This window comes from Larimichthys crocea, chromosome XIV, assembly GCF_000972845.2.
Source record: "Larimichthys crocea isolate SSNF chromosome XIV, L_crocea_2.0, whole genome shotgun sequence".
Classification (NCBI taxonomy): Eukaryota; Metazoa; Chordata; class Actinopteri; family Sciaenidae; genus Larimichthys; species Larimichthys crocea.
Window position 1 is genome coordinate 1,796,081 of NC_040024.1, and position 13,023 is coordinate 1,809,103.

General features: G+C 40.8%; 1 protein-coding gene across 13 annotated transcripts in view; it reads right to left on the reverse strand.

Annotated features, from left to right (window-relative positions):
* nrxn2b (neurexin 2b) overlaps positions 1-13,023 on the reverse strand; it is a 592,065-nt gene that overhangs the window by 317,281 nt on the left and 261,761 nt on the right. For all 13 annotated transcript variants that reach the window (XM_019268034.2, XM_027287992.1, XM_027287993.1 and 10 more), the window contains one exon: positions 6,264-6,425. In XM_019268034.2, coding sequence (XP_019123579.2) covers positions 6,264-6,425 — 162 coding nt within the window. The remainder of the gene's footprint in view (positions 1-6,263; positions 6,426-13,023) is intronic.

The window sequence follows — 13,023 nt, forward strand, 5'->3', positions numbered from 1 at the left end:
CTATCTAATTTCACCAGACTGCTGCTGTCATTCCTCATTGTCTTTCAGAGTATCTCTTTCAAATGCCCTCCGTTCTATCTTTTTTTTTTTAAACATGTAAGCACACTGTCTCTTGGTACCCCTCTCTCTCACCCTCTTTGTCAAACACCACACCTACACACAAGCACACAATGAACCAAAGGAACACAGATGTGCTGGGTTATTTTTGACTTAAGCCTCCTTTGGTTATCTCCTACATTGGCCACGCTGCCACATGTACTGTACACCTCATAATGTCATCATTAGTGGAGATTAGTCCTGGTAATTACCTATGATACCGCTAAAACTGGCAGCTCATAAGGTGTGAGCTCGTCTAGCTTAAGGTGTTGGAAAGAGAGGGGTAGATGAAAGACAGAAAGGCAGTAGGAGGAGGGAGAAGATTTATTTATATTTTATTTATTTTCAGGTATGTCTTTTTGTTTAACCACAGTGCTCTGACTCTACACAAATCCAGCCTGGTTCTGCTTTCTTTTTACAAAGGATCATACAGCACAGCACGGGGAAAAGATGAGGCAGGAAACATGCTGTACCAGAAGATTTTTCAGTCTCTGCAATGTGGCTCTAATGAGTGATTTTAGCCTGAGTCTGAATTAGTTTTGGGTGGCGACATTGAAAAACTAACATTTCCCCAGTCAATACAATCACACGATAATCAAATAAATGTTTGTTGTGACCAATTATGCTGTGAAGCAATAGTCAAGCTGACATGGAATTTAAACTGTGTGCCTTACAGGATGACCCCTAATGATGGTGGTTAGGTTATGGATTTCGTTATATTTACTGTGACCCCCTTCACCTTTCCTCAGCACCAACATCCACACTAAAATGCCATTCTAACTTGGCCATGAAACGTAAACACCTCCAGTGACACACATGAGCGGATTAGCTCTTCAGTTTTGGAAACTGCAGTAGCTCTACTCCAGCATTAGCCACACTACCTGGTATGAGCCTGAAAGGTCAACTGTGAACAAATGTTCCCAAACTGAATAAATAGTGTACATATAAACACTAAATTGCTTTGCTAGTTCAGTCTAGCGTGACAAAGATATCTGCGGAAAAATATTTTCCCATGGACAGACGTAGCTCCTAAGTCCGTGAATTTATTTTTAAGCTAGTGCTGGCTAGCTAGCGACTCACCCACACAGCTGATGAAGGATGACCCGAACATTTCCAGTAACTCCACAGCGTTGTAAAGTCCAAAAGCAAAAATATTTTGAACAAAGATCGCTGTAATCATTTCCACAATGAACAACATGTTTTTATCTAACAAAATATTCCTCTTCAGTCGATATTAGTCCACCTTTAGTCTTTAAAAACAACATTGAGGTATCCGAACTGTTTGATCTCTGTGCTGCACACAAACGAGGCACACACCTGCATTAACGAGGTACACACCTGCATTAACGAGGCACACACCTGCATTAACGAGGTACACACCTGCATTAACGAGGTACACACCTGTATTAACGAGGTGGTCTAACAGCTCCATAACACACAGAATATTGATTAAAGAAAGCTGAAATTGTAAATTCTGATGTATTACTTTAAAGTTAACTCCCTGTGGACTTTGTATTTGTTTACATGTTCTATGTTTTCAGCACTTTGCAAAGTCACCTTGCGGGCCCGGTGGGTGCACACCGTATGTTTGACACCCCTGCTCTAAGATTTGGTCTCTTTGTGTTTAATGTGCTCAGTCTAGTTGAATAAGCAGCGATGGGATGTAAAAAGTACATAAGTACATATTTTAATGACAGCTTTCAATACGTCATTGACATCAAGACTTCTAATGTCAGGAGGATTTTGTCCAATCTAACCTGTATCCCTGACACCTACTCTCCACCGGACAGTCAGAATTTGCTTGGTCTAACATCAACTGTGACTGGCTATTGATCACAAGATCACAATTTGTTCAAACATTCAGATGCCAGGCAGTACATGGCAATCGTGTGTTATTCCTGGGCCACTTTATATCACCTGTAAATCTTTAATATTTTCACACTACTGCTGGTATAAATTTAAGAGCTTTATGTTAGTTTTGAACTAAGCTGCTGCCATTGTTTGTTTTAGTGTGTGTGCTCAAATCCACCTTGCTGTTTAGTGTGTTAAATTCAACAAGGGCGAGACGTGAAAATGCTGCGTTAGCCAGTCATTAAGTGTGTGACAAGCTACCTTTTCACAGTCACTTAAGTTGTTCTGGGTGTCTCTAGCAAAAGAATACAAATGCAAAATTAGAGGAATAGCCAGGGGCACTTAAAACTAAAAAGCAGAATGCAAAAGAGGGTGGGAGAATACAAGGGAGAGGTCTTCAACAGTCGGGAAGGCAGGAGAGGGTGGCCGTGAATGACAAATGAGAAGAAAACGAAGGTAGCAGTGGTGTGATGCATGGGAGCACCAAAATGTATGAGGCACGCAGGGTGCTCTGAAAGGTGTATCAAATAATCTGTGCCTTTGTACCTTTGCAAAAGGCAAAGGACCCAGACGGTATGTGCTCAGTCAAGGCCAGGTTCGATATAAATGCATGTGTTGACTCAGCATCTAGACCATATGCCTTTCTTTCATATCTTCATATAACCCTTGAGGCTGTCTAGCCCTATACAGACATTTGTAATATATCTTTTCAGTATTTGGAAGGCAGGTCTCCACAGCTCATCTAACCAAATCACTCACTGCAGAGAAGCTTGCCGGCTTTGTCGACTTAGAAAAAGACTACTGTAAAAGGTTTTAAAAAAACTTTGAAATGTTCAGCAAAATTAATAATGTCTAGCACAAATCTTTGTCCCCACGTTTGATGGGGGATTTGATGATCACTTCTGACTTCTGAAAGCACAGACTTGGACAGCAGAGGCACATCGTGTTTTTTATGCTGGATGAACTTGAGAGTGATCTCTCTGAACTCAGAATGCATGTGGCCTCGACATGGGCTGTGGACTTTCTCACTGTTCTAACAGTACAGCTAATGCGGGGCCAAAGCCTTCCTCAGGGGTGACTCAATTGATTTGTTTTGTCATTGAGAAACTCGACAAATCTAAAAGCCTGCAGAGCAGGAGTACAAAAATAATATGTTTTTTTTTTTTTTTTTCCCTGATGTGCTTGGGGTTTTCAATGCTCAATGAACCCATATGTATTTTTTGTGTTACAATAGATTCATAGGCATTCCGACAATCAATCCTTTACGGTGTTAACATTAGGTAATTCAAACAAATATTTAATATATTTATCGACTTTAGTGACATTCATAGACAGTCTGTGATAGACTTTCAACATTACTATACACTGCATTGATTGCCATTGCCTTGGTGATTAGAAAGCGTGGATGGAAAGGGCAAAGGGCATGTTTTGAAGGAGCAGCCTTCCTGCAACAAAGTCTCAAATGAATGCGGACTTGTTATAGGTGGGGAGTGAGTGGGGCTGTGGGATGACTCCGGAAGATTTTATCGCGCAACAAAGGTGAGACCGGGAGGAAGCTGCAGACGAACAGATAGAGCATCAATATGAAGTTGGGAGGGCATGAAAGGAGAGAGAGTAAAAGAGTGAGGGTGAGGAGGAGGGCGAGAGCATTCATCCAGTGCATGGAATCAGTCGAAGAAATCAATTTTTAATTTGGCAAAGCTGGCGTACCAACAGCGCTACCATGGACTTAATTACACAAAACTGCCCCAGAGAAAGGGAAGATGAGAGGCAGAGAGAGGGGTGGAGAGAAGTGATGAGAGAGGTGGAAAGAGTGAGGAAGACAAGCAAGAGGGGAGAGAAAGACTGACATGGAGGGAGGAGTGTGAAATGGGCGATAGCAAGGTCACTGTCTGAGAGAGAGAGATGGGGAGGTGGAGGTTGTGGTGGTGGAGAGACAGATGGTGACGTGCTGAAGAGAGGGATCTGTGGAAACAAGACCGGGGGGGGCTGAGAAGCAGAGACACCCGATTTCACACCTCACCACTCTGGCTTTGGAGCCTCGAAAACGCACACATACATCACACAGTGTATGATCATAGCATGTGGGTGACTTTGAACACACACATATGCGAACATACACACGGACACACACGCTGCAAATAAAAACTTCACAGGGCTTCAGCGCCTCTTTTGGTGCCTTTTTACTCTTCTTCTGCTGTGCTTTTCCTTTGGATTTCTGATGCCTGGAGGGTACTGGCCAAGCGTATCAAAGGCATTTGACCACGGTGGTGGCATGAAAGCCTTGCCCCAGACCATAACACCACTGATAATCCGAGCTGTGCCACTGAACTAGCACTGGATGAAACACACCACAGTCCACCCCCCCAAACCACTTTCTTCCCTCTTTATTTGCAGCTCCTGCTACTACTTCTTTACCTGGCACTCTCAGTTACTCTCATTGCAGGTTTTCCCAGCACCTTTCTGCGTGGTTACCTTTCTGGCTTAGTTCAGCTGATGTAGTCATTAGAGCCTGACCGCAGCTGAGGTTGAGCATGTAAGACTCAAACACAGAACGAAAAACAACCAGTAAGCTGCAGCTTCTAGTGAGCTCAAGTCTGGATCAAACACTACACCTGTCTGACCTGTAAACACACCATCAAAGTAACAAACAAGAGGGTCTGGTATTGAGTCTGAAATGTATTATTTAGGTAAAAAAGGTCTGCGAATGGAGAGAGACGCACATGGAATTTCTCTACCTGCAGTAGGCTGTTGTGCTGTCAGCATGCAATTTCCCCTGATTTAAAGAAAACAAGATTTTAAGATTCTTTACTTGGACCACACAGTATTTGGAGACATGTTGTGCAGTTCTGACCCAAACCCAGGCTGCTTAATAAAAAAAAGCAGGTCTCGGCTGAAGGTCAAAATGAATACCAATGTTGGATGTTTGCTTTAACACTTCTTCTCTCCTGGATTTGCCTGGAGCTGCTTGGCTCTCAACCATATCTCACCTTTAACTCAAAACTTTCACTTCTTCATTTACTTTCCTTTTCTTATTTTTGTCTGCACTCTACCATACAGTTCTGTAGCTGACAAATGTTACTGCGTTATTCTTTGAAACATTTTCAACATTATAGAGCTTAAACTTTTAATTCCTAATTGTTTCCAAGTCTATCCAAACTGACGTACATGTTCTGCTCTCCAACCATCTGCTCTGACATCACATTCCCAGCACCATGCACACATTGCTTTCACTTTCACCTCTATGTGTTGCTGTTAGCTCTCGCCATTGTCTTCTACCGTTCACACCCCCCTCCCCTCCCCTGCACTCTGTCTGTACGTTGACTGTAAATCCAGCCTCGTCTTGATGAGAGAGAGGATAGTTAAACGCCTTGGGAAGTTTAAGACCCACTAGGGATCCTTCCGATAGCAACCCAAATAATGAAAATGTAATTCTGCAGGCATAATTAAGTTAGAGATAGGGCGATTACTGTGCGATCCATTAAAAGTGATGGCAAAAGTAATTACTTATTCAATCAGCATGGTTTTATGAGGAAATGCGATGGCACCATGTTGCGTTGCCTCTATACAAGTCATTACATTTACAAGGACATAATACTTTAAGCTGTGATTGGTCCTCTTGACAGCTTGTTAAGATGTGAATTAAAGCCCTGGTGAAAATAAGTATTTATTTATTTATTTATTTTTTGTCAAAGTTGAAGAAATAAAGTTTTTACAAGGCAACTCTATGCATATCCACCCATGACTACGTGTGGCTGTGTATTAGTGTGTGTAGGCTATGAGTATAAATCTGAATCTCTCTGTTTGTGATTTTCTACCATCCCACTGTGTGTGTGTTTGCAATGCCTGTGGGTGTGTTTGGTCTGCAGTGTGGTTAGCAGAAGAGTGAGGAAGCGTGGTGGAAATAAACACTTGAAACAGATTCAAGATACTGTATGCCTGACACCTCCCACTCTCAAATATGGAGTTATATCTGCACAGACTGATGATTCTCAAGTGACTGCGTGCCAAACACGTCATCACTGCAACTTTTGCAATGCATAATTTTCTTTTTATCGCTATTTTATTTTGAACAGCAGATCTCACCAATACTGTTGGGGCACCCTTGAACTAATGTAAACAGGTAATCAGCTGGCAGATAGATGCTCAAAACTTGTGGGCGGCTGAATATGATACTTGAAATTAATCGCACTGCAGAATAGTGTGACTGACGAGTAAACATCAAAGAGATACAGTGCAGAGAAGTGTGTGTACATGGTTGCATATTTGATCAGCTACATGCAGTACATATTTACAAACGACACAGAGCCACTCACATCTTTAAGGCAGCCCATGAAGTTGTTGCTGACTGGTGATCCGGGCAGGTCGGCGGTGTTGGGACTCCCTCCAATGTAGAAGAAGTCATCGGAGCCCAACATGGTGTAATCTTCCTGGGTGTAACCAGTGGTGGTCAAAATACCATCCACTGAGATGGTCACCTGGTGTAGGCATGGCCCCAAATAGACAGATGTGTAAAGACAGAGAGAGATAGAGAGAAATAGAGCAGGGATAGACAGGTATAGAAAATGATGAGAGTGGAGAGAAATTAGAAGAATGAGGAGGAAAAACAAGGAAGAAAGTGGATTAAACACCAGTGGTAGGCAGGGCTGTCCCCTACATGGAGTCGCTTGGTTGGTTGCTTTTAATGCCAGTCAGACTGGGGCTTTCACTCTAGAGTGCAGTTGCTAAGAGAAAACCAATGGAACAGTGCTGTGCTCGCTGTTCACTGGTAGAGGAACAATCTTGATTTAGTTGAGTAATTGCAAAACACAGCATATTTCTAAAATATTAGCTGCTTTCACTGTGATTGGCAGAGCTACAATGCAGCATTATTTGGCTGAGCCGGTCCTTACTCAAGGAACTATGAATAAAAATAAAACACCCTTTCAATATTCAATTGCCTCAAGTCTTGTCTTTTGTGCAAGGTTACACATTCTGTGCAGCATGTTTGATCGCTAAAAGAGCAGAGAGTGCCGGGTGGAATCAAACACACAGCCGCAGGCTGATGGTATGATAGTGTGGACGGAAATGCAGAAACATGACTTAGTATCTAAGAAATACATTTAAAAAACAGATGCATAAAGGGTACATATTTGAGGCTCCTTTTCTGTGAGATTACTGTTTTTCTAGCTCAAGTCGTATTTTGATGTCTAGAATATTAAGTACCCTCGTATTACAGGAACATTTCTAACCTGATGAAAAGCTTTAACGTCAATTACGGCAAAATGCGGTTTTAACTAGACCTTACCTTGTCACTTCAAAGAATAACTCAAGAATGATGTTAAATTGAAATCGGAATGCTTCTGAAGTGAGGATAATGATTTCCCTCCTCTCAGTGTATCCATGAGTCATCAAAAAAAAACAACTTGTTTTTACATTACACTCAAAACAATTCAGCAAACTGCAGCACATGTTTAATTTGGCTAATTGTTTTATATTATGGCTGTATTTGCTATCAGTGCCACAGCTATGTTGCTATACAGACTTTCTGCCAAATAATGCAGTTTGATTTTGAGAGCTTTTTTTGGAGTTAGTGACCAATTCATTGTCTAATTAACCTAATAGAGCTGGCCTGGGCAAAAGTGGAGCGCTCGTGTCTCTGATTCAACATCTGCTATTCTGCATAAATGTAAACAGCTTAAATACAGCACTGCAGGGAGCATGGCCATCTGTGTTTCATTACCTTTGCACACTCAAAACTCATGCTTGCCTCATGAATACCTACATTTCATCTGGAGGTCCGCTTTTCACATTTTGGTCATGTATAATAAGATTTTGCATATTGCGATGCTTGATTTTGCATCATGAATCTATCAAACTACGGCATGCTATTGACTACTTATTGCAGTTTTAATGGGCAGTAACCATTCTAAAGCTGAAAGATGAAAAGCAACCTTAGCAACTGCACTCAACAGATCAGCTGCCCTAGCCGAGTGTTCATCTTCTCTTTTTGACTTTTTTTTTTATTGTTTGTTTGTTTTTGTGTTATTTTTTCTTCTTTTTTAAAGCCGTACTTCCCTTCTTAACAGGGCAACTCATTTTTATGTCTGCTGTTGCTACTTGGTGAAAAAGAGCAATGATATTGGCCATGTATCTGGCATTAAGAATCTGAGGTTGACAGTGCTGGTGCATGGGGTCATCTTTGAAGATCTCGGATGGGGCTTTCAGCAGGGCAACTTCTTTTTTCCCCCCACAGTGACGACAAAGACCTTACGTGGCTAAGGAGGACAACCAAGGGGGCCCAAAGTTTAATGATGCATGCATGACCTATCTCAAATTAAGGATATATGATGGAGATATAGAAGAGATATAGAAGTAGAGATATAAGAGCAGAGTTTCTGGAATTAAAATACTGATTGAAGAACATCTCTTGGCTCTTTGAATTTATGAAACTGTTTATGGACTGTTGTTGATGCTACATCTTCAGGGCAGGATATACTCATTAGGGCCATGAGGGACTACAATTTGCTAGCTGCCAGACACCTATAAAAGTCCTAGTTAACAAGAGTAAATTGGAGTTGAGCAATGCATTTGTCCCATCTTTCTTTCTCTTGCCCTCTCCATCATCCCGTATCCCACCACTTAAATGGTTCATCAAAGCTTTTAATGAATGCAGGGTATTAAAAAAAGAGATTAATGGCATTATCACCGAGTGGACCTAAATAGCAAGTAAAACCCCACTGAGATGTGACAAAGACAAAATAAGGCACACAGATTATTAGTGCAGAAAATGAATCAAAACAAAACAAAACAAATATCCAGGTGTTTCTTCTGAGGTAACTGTAGGTATTCACAAATTAGCTAGTCTTTGCTTCAGCAAGACTGCACATTCACCTCACTGAGTAACATTACAAACACTTGCATCATTGACCAGAGGAGGGAAAGGGTGCTGATATCACAGCTTGATAGTGGAAATACCCTGGTGTCCCTTGCCTGGAACACATGCAGTTCACAGGAAATCCAATCACATTCTGGTCTCAAAACATTTGCTGCAAAATGCAGAGAGATTACTCTCTTAATTAATGTCAAGGAGTAAAATATTAGGATTAAACTCTGGCTGCTTGCCCTTTCTGGGTTCCTTTGTTTTGAATGTTACTTGTCAGTGTAGAGAAACACAACTTGAAATAATAGTCTAACTGTGGATATTTTTACACCATTACTTCACCAAGGTTGGTGATTATGTAGCACAGACCAACAGCAGCTAAGTAAAACATAGTCTAGCTACTCTGGATCCATCTGTCGCAATGCTCATCCTCCTAAAACCAACAGGAAAATGTGATTGAGGCAGAGAAGCAGCTAACAGCAGGCCAGTGAAACCATAAAGTCACTTTAAAGCTAAGTTTCACTTTGAAAAGCAGTTAATATATGCAGAGGTGAACCTCCAGCATTGTCGCTCCACACTTAATGGTGATAATAGCTCACGGGTAAAATTACTAACTGTTGAGATGCTGGATCCGGGTCACTAAATGAAGTACCACCTGTGTCTGCATCCCCTTGATTGTGAATGTATTCAAAGTAATTGCTGTGCCAGAGCCGAAGTAGTGCTGAATGACATCCAAAGCAGCCAGGGTTAGATGTTTTAATTATCCCATTGCTTAAACTTTACTGCATGAAAACAACTGCTCAGGACAAAATGTCTTTAAGAAACTTGAGCAGATGAAACAATATGGCCTGAAAATAATTATTTGTAACTGTGTGATCACAGTTCCCTTATTGAAACATAGTGTGATAATCTCAGAACACCTGATACATACAAAAATATAACTAGCTAATTAACACATTTCTAGCACCCCCTCTGTGTTTTTTTTATTTTATTTATTTATTTTTTATTTCTACTCGATCAATTAAAATTAATAAAACTAAAAAAAAAACTTCTAAAAAATGTTTAAACATGTGGCCTGGATCCTCTTTCCACACATACCCAAAACAAGAAACTAATCAACTGTCACAAAAAAGTTAATGCATAGATAAATCAAATAAACGTACAGATGTAACTCCAAAGCTCAAAGTATTTGTAGAAACCAGCAACTTATTTCTTAATATGACCCATATTTATATTAACCTAGTAAACACAGAAACCAAACAGACGTGGCTGATCTGTGCTGAACTGTGTGTCCTAGTTATGAGGTCATGCACAGACTGGAGCGATTTACTGCCGAGCGATTGAAGGAGAAGCATTCAATGTTAGCCGTTCACTTGGCGAGATAGTGCTGTGGTGGGGGAAAGGTTTCTGTCATGTTATGAACCTTACTTCTATTCAATCAATCTTTCTCTTTTATGCTTGTAGCATAAGCCACCAACTAGAGAATGTCAAAGTCTTTATGTAATGGGGTTTAACCCGTAGTGTATAGTGAAATGGAACTATTCTTTGTGTGGAGTCCTGTGGTGTGCTCAGCTGAGCGTGTTACTGGCTCATTGACCATATCTGGCTCCATGACTGCAGGCTGATGGCAACTTAACACTCCATGAAGTAGATCTCCCTCTCAGCTAGTAAACAAGGGTCAACATGATTCCAGCTGTGCTGGGGATTACACTGACCACACGTATATAGCATATAAAAAGTCTCATTGAATGCAGTGAGGACAATAAAATCCTGTCTACACTACAACCATGTTTTTTCGACATTTGTTGGAACATGTGTGCTTGGTAAAGTATCTACGGCACATTGCATCTTTGATTCTCAACATACTGAGCACTATTACAGCTCATCTGCTGTCTTCACTGATTTTCAGGAGTCTGGTAGCAAATTATGTGCTGACTTGGGTAAAATAAAAAAATAAAGAAAGAAAGAAAATAAATGCAGAACAGTGAGCAAAAGGTATAGCAGTGACTAGTCCATATAGAAGTGCATCAGAATGAATCCAGATTGAATTAAAGGCCAGGGGTCAAGTATAAAATTAAGGCTTGGAGCTGATGTTAGCCATATTCCCAATATAGATTTTTACACTTTATGGTTTTTGTAGCTGTATCTTGTCAGGCCTTCACACTTACAATAGAAAATAGCTTTGTATGAGTTATTCACTCTGACTGTGCACAGTTTTTCTTTCAGGAGAACAGATCATGTACCTTCTATTTCCAAAAGCAGTTGAGATTTGGAGCATCCAATATTTATTTTCACTGACAGTTTTTATTGTCAGCAATTTCTGACATACAGCACAGTCCGTCTGGTTACGGACACCTATCAGTACTTTCATATAGTTAACATCATAATCCGTGCAGAGAGGCGGCAACAAGCTTACCTTGAGAATGTATCACTTACCCTTGTTGGCACTACATTTGATTACCGTCAAAGATCTTTTGCGGGGAAAAACAATGCATTATATACTTTGGAGTTAATATAATACATTATACAGTTTAAGGCTTACATAAGAAGCATATCACAATAGACCGCGCGCACTGCCTTCCCATTAGCTCAGGTCAAAGCCAGAGCCACAGGAAGGAAGGATGTTTAAGAGAGAAAGGGAAAGAAGGGATTTACATCCAGCACTGGTCTTTGATAGATGTCTGGCAGCTTGTCAACATGTATTAGCCGGGTGTACTTTATTGGAGGGAGAGCTGTCTTTAAAGACAAAATATGAAATCCATAGCTTGGTTGGTTTAAATTGTGAATCTTTGAACTTAGCTACACCTCTAGGTGAGTTAAGGCATGAGGGAGGACTGGGAAGCTTGGGGCGAGTGCTGTTTTGGCAACAGTTGTCAAGGGGATGGGGGAGAGAAAGAGGGACGGGAGGGGAGTTTCTTTGTTGAGTGCCGAGAGGAGTTAAAGGGGTTGGAGGGTGAACAAAATCGGTTAGTACTTTTGTAAGTAAGGGAAAGTCAGACACAAAAATGGTTGTTAGTACAGTTACAACAAAGGTTTGGTTTAAACAGTAGATTAGTAACACTGTTTTAGTAAATTTAGTCAAAGTGATAAGAGTAGGTGAGGATTCTTTAAAAGTCCTCTGCAATTGGATTGCTCAAACCAGGTCCACATTTGGACTGAATATGTTATTTTATGTGACAAGGGTTTGTTTTGGTTAAGAGGAAACAAAATGAACCCATCCAGGCTAACAGGGTGACACACAAGCCATGCACTTAAATGGGTAGATGTCAGGAAGAATGGAGATGGAGGGGGAGGGGGATTCCATTAGACACAACACAAACGGACCAACTATTGAACAAAAAAACAAAACAAATAAACCATCTGGCAAGATGCAGGAAAATGGGGAAGTAGTGGGGAAGTACATTTAATTGCAGGGCACCACAACACCAGACAAATGGGGAAAGGAAGAAAGCCTTCAATGTTAAAAAGGTTTTTACTAGGACTAGTAGCAACAGAAAAACCCATTTGGACACGTGTAGGACAGACTGACACGTGCTGGGCTCGAGCAGCAGAGACACCATGTGAGTATGCTCAGGTGAAGGTGTTCTAGCCAAAAGAAACATGCAGACAGGGTGCAGGGATACAACCACAGGATACTGTAACTTTGGGAGGTGGAAGTGGGACACGATGTCATCAATCACAGATGAAATCAATGGACATGAGAGGTTTTTTTAAAGAATATGGAAAATTGAGAGGGGAGAGAGGACATCTCTGTCTTGGTGAATAGAGCAATTAGTATTCCAGTAGTAGGACGTACTTTTTCATCACTATACGCTATCAAACACAAAGATCTGTACTCAGTCATGATTGCAGTTCTCGTTATGCCTCCGCTAGAGTTTCACCGCAGATTTTTTTTTTCTTTTTGATGTGAGCTCAAAATTGCTTCATCACTTTTGTCAAATTTGATTCAAAACTGAGTCACTCATCAGCAGATACAGTAGCATTCCGCATTCTCTAAACAACTCGTGTGTTATGATGGATTGGGCAGCTTCATTCTTCCAGGAATCAATCCTCTATTCACCAAGAAAATGAAACTCTGTCTCCCCTCTTTACTTTTTCCTTTTTTTTCTTCTTTTTTTTTTGTTTCAGCAAGATATGGCGTGAGGTCATTATTCATTTTAGTACGTTAATTTTGAAGTTAAACTGATAGAAGTAAAAAAATAAAAGAAAATCAA